This window comes from Montipora foliosa, chromosome 2 (genome assembly GCF_036669935.1).
Source record: "Montipora foliosa isolate CH-2021 chromosome 2, ASM3666993v2, whole genome shotgun sequence".
Lineage (NCBI taxonomy): Eukaryota > Metazoa > Cnidaria > Anthozoa > Scleractinia > Acroporidae > Montipora > Montipora foliosa.
This window is the reverse complement of record NC_090870.1, coordinates 38,694,804-38,702,303: the sequence shown is the minus strand read 5'-3', so window position 1 is coordinate 38,702,303 and position 7,500 is coordinate 38,694,804. Positions and strand designations below refer to the sequence as shown.

The window sequence follows — 7,500 nt, the reverse complement described above, 5'->3', positions numbered from 1 at the left end:
TTTCTTGCATGACGGGCATGTTGATCCTGCATGGCTAAAATGAATGATCGATTATGCTAATCTTGTTGTGGCTCAACTGAAACGCGTCATACTGACCTATATAATCACTCGTTCAACCAGAGAAAATACCATCAACGCTGAGTGGAATACGAGTGTCTTTATCAGATCCCAAGGTGAGGACATGAAGATAGTCAAAAGTTGGATCATGTCTCTGTGTCCCTTGCTGGTAAAGAAATTTTATAGCTTGATTCCATGGAATCTTGCTTTGCGGCTTGACAATTGTTAACCATTCACTGGGAGTTCGTTTGTATGTGAAGGTATTCTTCCTCAGAAAAGGTCGCACGAAACTAATAAAGTCATTTGTTCGAGATCGGAGGGTATAAATCATAAACTGTGAAATAATCATCCCGGCTTGAAAAATCTCCTCTTCGCACAGGTTACTTTCCTCGTATTTTTCCAGGAGTTCAAACATTTCTTTCGTCTCTCCAAAAACTTTACTGTGTTTACGGATAATTCCTTTCAGATACTTGCTCCTGTGAGTAATTATCGCGTTTACCGAATCATGTTGAAAACGAAGTTCACTCAGTAAGTGTTTTCTACTCTCTAATTTAAGCGCCAAGGAAGAGTATTCCTGTTTTAGGTTGGATCGATTATTAATACCTTTGGGTATCTCGAGCATGTTGACAGCAGCGGTGTTGGGAACGCGAGCTCTGCTTTGTCTTTCGGTTTTTACCCTTTTATATCTGTCAAGTCCGTTTGAAAGATCTTCATATAGTTTTAAGAAATCTGAGTTAGCTCTCTCAGCTTCAAGAATAATTCTAAGGGACTTTTGCAACTGATCGAACTTTCGTGGAATTAGCTGGACATTTGTGGATGCTCCACCAAGTGACTTGATTATTTGCCGTAATTCGCGATGCAATTCATCTTCGTGAGGATTGATCATCGTGCCCGTATTATAATGATCTAAGTCACCATCTTTGCAATAGCTAGTATCACTTTCATAGAAAATCTCACTTTTAGCATGAATTTCCAACCTAAAAGGATCGGAGAAAGTACCAAACAGATGCTTGTAAAGCAAGTTAAGCTCCACCTCACGATTAGGATACATGAGCCCGCCTCCATGTTCTTTAATCAAATCGGCTATCTCCTGCCATGGGTCATTTTCGTCGTCATAAGTAGTGTTTTGTCCGATGTTTAAGTTTGCAAGGTAAAGAGGCGTAATGCCATGTACATTTGAACAGTTCACATTGATGCCATGCACACCACGTTCGTTTTTCAACAGAATTTTGACGAAACCAGAAAGGCCTGCATAAGCTGCCAAGTGATATGCAGTGAGCTTTGCGTTACCTCTATTGCAGCCTATGTCGAAACGCGTTTTCTTTGACGTGGCCCGAAGTAAAAGAGCTGCTACTTTTTCAGCATTGTTTCTTTTGTGTGAGGAAAAAACCGGATTTATTCCAGTCAAAATGGCGAAAGTTAAAGCAGAATGTCCCTGAGAAGTTAACACAGAGGGATCAGCACCCCAGGAGAGAAACTTCTTTAGGAAAAGTAGATTACCTCCTTGTGCAGCTCTGTGTAGTGCTGTGTACCCTTCCGCGTCACGACATTCATCAATTACCCGAAAGCCACGGGGGTGAGCCTTGATAGCTTTTGTGAGTGGACCATCCTCAACAAAGGAGTGACATTCATCGCAGAAATGCATCTCTAGGAAGTTATCCGACTGGTCTGTCGGCTTTCTAAATGCTGCCAAATGGAATTCGGAAGAATTGAATGGTTTTCCACACTCAATAGTAATTGTTACGTTATGGCGATTTAAAACAACATCGAGCCAGTTACCTCCATTTTGTAAGTATATCAGTAGAGGTGTTAGTCCTTCTCTATCTCTGCAGCTTAGAAAAGCACCCTTTGAAAGTATACGATCGGCTATAACGGGTTTCCCCTTTTCAAAAGCTCTATGCAAGAGTGAAGTCTGTCGTTCATCACATACGTGTGTGAGATAGGCTTCTCTAGACAAAAGAATGTCAGCAACTGAGTTGTGAGATCTCATGTTAAGGGCTTCATGAAGGTCAAAATTTGTCGTAAAGAAACAGTCTTGGGCGGAATCAATCGCAACATCCAAAGCAGTATGACCTTCATTGTCAATAAGATCTGTTCGGGCACCTTTTCGAAGGAGCTCTGTGGTGTAACACTCGTCCCCGCTTTGCGCTGCGAGATGAAGAGCTGTTCTACCAAAGACATCAACTTTATTTATAAGGACGTCATTTGTTGATTCCGTGATTTGTAACAGCTTAAGGCACTGAGCGTTTAAAGGCACATTCCTTTTGAACATATAGGAATCTGTTGCCACAGTAATATCTCCCTCTGACGTCCAAACCAAGATATCCACACTTGGATAGATGTCAGGGGATATTGCAGCTTGGAACATCACATTTCCCTTTCCTTCAATAGCGTTTAGTACACCGTAGTGAAGCAGCGTCATGCCGTACGCATCAGTGACATCAGTTTTCGCGCCCTTGCCTAATAACGGTTTAATATCCTTGTTGTTCTGGCAAATAACAGCACTGTGCAGTAAAGTTGATTGGTTTTTACTCTTGTGGTCAATTCGAAAAGAGGGCCGATGAAGGATAAGCCAGTCGATAAACCTGTAGTGCCCATGGCATGCAGCTATGTGAAGAGGTGTTGCACCTTGGCAGTCCATCACTTTAGGTTTGGCTCCATGACGAAGAAGCAGGTTTGCTATGTCAATATGACCATACCTTGCAGAGAGTAGGAACGGAGTCGAACCACAATGGCAAAGATCTTTTTCGTATTCCAATTCTTCCTCTTTACTTAAATAGTGTCCACTTCGTTTTTGAAAGTCGTCAAAGATGGATAGGTTTTGAAAGAATGTACACTTCCTTGAAATACTTGAACCATGCTTTATCAACAACTCTGCCGTCGCCACATGATTCTGTCTGACAGCTTCATGGAGTGGCGTGCGACCAGTAAAATCGGTGCAGTGGATGGTACTGTCGTCCTGTAACAAAAGTAGGTTGACTACTTTGGTATGATTTTTAGCGACTGCTAAGTGAAGCGCGCTTTGACAAAAGATTTTAAACCGGTCATCGGACAAAAAATAGCCAACGCTATTGATGGGTGCTGTTTGGTAACGAGTTTGATTTTTAAGCCAGTAAAAGGAGCCATCGCATCTCATGCAGCGATCAACCACACCAATATGTTGGAGAAACTTTACTATGTCCGTATGACCTCCAAACGCAGCATGCTGAAGAGATAAGTGATGTAACTGTGCTCCACGCTCGTGCAGAAGCTGGACAACTTTTGTATGTCCGTTTTCTGCAGCTAATTCTATGGCGGTTAGGTTGACAGCATTCACTCCAGCAAACGATGCATTTCTTTTGAGTAGCAGCCGCACAACTTCACTGTGACCATGTGCTGCAGCCGCATGCATCATTGTTGAGTTCCAGAATGCTGTTTTGGATCTTTGAATTGGATCACCCCACACGAAGTTTGATCTTGGTGGTGGCTTTGTTCGATGTTCTATTTTCGCTCCCTGCCCTAACAGGAATTTGACGTTTTCTGAAAGACCATTCAGTGCAGCAACGAATGCTGGGGTAAATCCATAGTGATCTTCACAGTCAATGTTTTGAAAAGCTGATCTAAGTAGCTGAAGAACCTTTGTGTAACCTTTGGTGGCAGCAAGGTGAAGGAGAGTTCTATTTTCAGAGTCAATGGTAGCATTTACGTAAGAGGCATTGATACTCTTAAACTGGTCAAGGTAATGACTTCCATTTTGATCAAAGGTTACGTGTTGTGCTAATCGATAAATGTTCTCTGACGAATTCGGAGTCTTCCTCACTTCTGTCAAATAATACTCTGCCAAACGAGAGTGACCACGACTGCGGCTTACATAATACGGGTTTCCAAGGTTTTCTTTACTGGTTAGCCACTCTATAAACGAGAGGTGAAAAAGGTTTATGGTGTTGTCTTCTCCGTATGTAATAAAATGAGATAGCGCTCTCAGTGTATAGACAAAATCATACTCGTAGTCGATTACCTCACGAATCTGCAAAACGTCAAACAGGCGATTCAGATGCAAGGGTTCAAAAGAAGCAACTAGCACTTCTAATATTGCAAGCGCAGGTTTGAACTTTTCTCTCGACCAAAAAGCTCTTCTCAAGTAACTCTCGTAATGTTCACCAATAGTTTTCGGGAGCTTACTCAAATCTACGGCGCTTGGGTCTTTTTTCAGGAAATTAAGCATCTCTTTCGCGAAAAGAAAATTGCCTTGACTTTGGCGCAGTAGCATACTGGTTAAATAAGAAACTTCATCACTGCGCATAAGGAAAGGTGCATCTTCGATTGTTTTGGTGGTTATGAAAATCTCAATATCCTCTAAGTTCCTCGACTCAGTGGAAGACAAATGCAGTTTTGGAAAACTGATTAAATGTTTCAATACCGTTGAGTCATTGCGTGTTGTTACTACCAAATGTATCCACTTCGGAAGCCTCTTGTAGCTATCTTTAATGAAATGGACTATGGATGTACCAGAATCGTCGGAAATGCATTCATCTAAGGCATCTATAACAATGAAATAATCCTCGATTTCTCTTTTTAGCTGATGCAGAGGTATCGCAACAGCTTGTTCAAAACAGTCTAAGGGATCCCTTAAACAACTTCGCTGTAAAATTCCCGGAATAAACGAACTGTTGTAAATTATCATCCCATATCGAGGAATCCTTCTCGCTATCAAGTCTGCTAAATTTCGAACAAAACGCCCTGGATCCTGCGTCGCTTTATCTGAATACTTGCATAAGTGGTATCCAATAATTCTTTTGTGGATGTAGGGATTAGATGATCGGGAGCAAATCAACTGTGCGCTTATGGCGGATTTTCCAGCTCCTGGCTCACCAACTACCACAACCCCAGCAACACTACCGCCTTCTGAATTCACCAGAAGTCTTTCCAAATCACGGTAAAGCCAAAGGCGTCCAGTGAAGTCATCTCGAGCAGAGTTTAGGTGGCTGGTAAAGTTAAATTCCTTGGTGTCAAAGGGGACATCTCCAACTTCCAATGGACAACCTAATGAAAAATTAACTAGGCATTTACGTTATAAGTGATTAATGGTTATTCCACTTACTCTATTCTCAATTAGACTTTTGTTCATTATGCTGGCGTTTTTTCGAGCATTTTAGTGATGCAAAATCATTAAGCATAATTTCGAGCATTTTAGTGGCATCGCACCCCCCAAAAAGAAATGAGAGAGCTCAGAGAAAATGAAAGTAAAAACAATTTTTTACGAGAAAATCGACAAGAACAATCCTTAGAAGATTACACTGAAACATCACTTATGTTGCAATACAACAACAAGGACTACCTTTCACTTAAATACCAAATACCATACACTGTTAACTTATTATACTACATTAGTTTTGTACATATACGTTTTTGTGAAGCTGAGCCTTTATTCGTGTTGAAATGTTGAAATTAAAAAAATCAAATTTCAAAAACAGACCTGTCAGCCTGAGATTAAATTAAATGAGCATTTTAGTGACTTTTTCGGGGGAGACCAAGCATTTTAGTAAGGAAGAAGGAGCATTAAAATGGAGCATTTTAGTGGCAAAGTAAAAGCATAATATACAAAAGCCTATTCTCATAACATACCGCATTTCTGATTGGTCACAACGTATAAATGGGTTACAGAGTGCAATAGAGGTTTCGGAAGTTGCTATGGAAAAAGCGATGGAGTAATTTTGTTGAGAATATGACAATAACAAATCGAGCTTACTCGTACATTTCATGATTTATTGTCACTGTGATGCACCGCGCAATTTTGAGAACTTTCGAAACATCGATCGCTCGTGATCATAAGTCAAGAAATGCACTCGCGTTCATACGATTTCTCATTCCTCTATGCAGAGGTCATGGGTTCGAATCCCGTTGAAACCACCTGAATTTCTTTTCTTATGCTGTAAGAGACAATTGCTTAAATTGTCCAGATGAGTGCGAGGATTACTTCTTCCTTTCGTAGGAAAGAAACTCCTTGTGGTAAATTATGAAATGACCAAGAAGCATTCCAGTCTCAAAAATTAATTACACCACCATGCAAGTTAATACGATACCCAAGTAAGGTAGGACAAGGCAAGCCAGGCAAACCCAAGAGACAAAAGCTTCCATTGTACTTACCATCGTTGTACGAATTGGGACCTAAACATGTAAAACACGACACGAGAATTAAAACAAACGTCCAAAGTAAGACTGAATTGGTGCTCAAGCTATTAAAGACTCCTGCTAAAACTTGAATAGATCTTTCAGCAAGATTCCATATCAGGGTTGGGTATGGCGTGTTCCGTCTTTCCATTTCCTCCATTCTGCAATTGACGCTCTCTAACAACTGACCAAATTTTAGCTGACGTTTTTCTAAGCGTGACAACCTCTTTCGAATCTTGTTGCTGGTATTTATGCAAGTTCCCCTGGAGGTCCTTATGTCGTCTTTAATGTCTCCGAGTTGTTCATGAACAGCCAATTGAAAATCTGCAAGAACTTTTCTCTCCACGCTTTGTGCATCGAAAACCGTCTCCATTAAAGTGATTTGCTCAACCGCTGTTTGGACATCAGCATCAGCGACTAATTCTGGATCTTGAAGAAGATTTCGTATTGCAATTAAAGCGTCAGACTTTTCTGCATCGGTGAGCTCTTGTCTTGGAGCATGCCCCCATTTTGTGTTGCGTATCTCCCGAACAGCTTCGATGAGATGAATTTGAACACGGAAATGATTGCACCAAAACATGACATTTATTAAACCAGTGCAATCTGTGGTGCTGGCGTCTACAACAGACGCCTTACTGGCTCCTAAATCAGCCATGAAGAGTTTGGCTATTTCCCAGTATCCACTATTAGGATCTCTCCATTTCGATGAATCACTTTGATGCCATTTTGGCCTTCCTCCTCTATGGAATCCTGACAAGTGGAAAGACCACGCGCATGTTCTTCCATGCTTCACTGGCGTGGGACAAGTGCAAGGAGGTAAACCAGCAAGGTTTGCCATTAACGCCTGATGGAATATCCTCATTTCTCTGTCAATAAAAGGTCTTAGGCCATCCAACGTCAAGGACAGGCCGTGACCAACTGCAAGCCAGTTTTGATACTCTTTTTTGAGTACTTTTGACTGCCAGTCAGGTGAAGCCGAGTGCGATCCCATGAGCTATTTCTCTGAGAGCACTAAAAGAAATAGAACGATGAATTTTAAGAAACCTTATGAATTTTCCACAGTTCGAACAGCCTCATCCAGATCACTGGTCACACTTTTGTGGGCACTTGTGTAAATTGCCTTTCGAATTCCTCTAATAATTCAAGCCATAACACAACGCCCATTTAAATTTCCGGTAATCGATGAGGCACTAATTTTGGACAGGCTTGTACCAGCTGGGCTTACCAGAGGAGTCAAACATTATAATTACCGATTATGCAGATAATACACTACAGACGGTCATGCAAGGGACG

The 7,500-nt window shown here is 41.3% G+C and overlaps 1 protein-coding gene across 3 annotated transcripts in view; it reads right to left on the bottom strand.

Moving 5' to 3' along the window:
* Positions 1-7,500, bottom strand: part of LOC137993036 (uncharacterized) — a 31,856-nt gene that overhangs the window by 879 nt on the left and 23,477 nt on the right. For all 3 annotated transcript variants that reach the window (XM_068838690.1, XM_068838688.1, XM_068838689.1), the window contains exons 2-3: positions 6,184-7,218; positions 1-5,079 (exon numbers count right to left, since the gene is read on the bottom strand). The exon at positions 1-5,079 is cut by the window's left edge and continues 879 nt beyond it. In XM_068838690.1, coding sequence (XP_068694791.1) covers positions 113-5,079; positions 6,184-7,198 — 5,982 coding nt within the window. In that variant the 5' untranslated portion in view covers positions 7,199-7,218 and the 3' untranslated portion in view covers positions 1-112. The remainder of the gene's footprint in view (positions 5,080-6,183; positions 7,219-7,500) is intronic.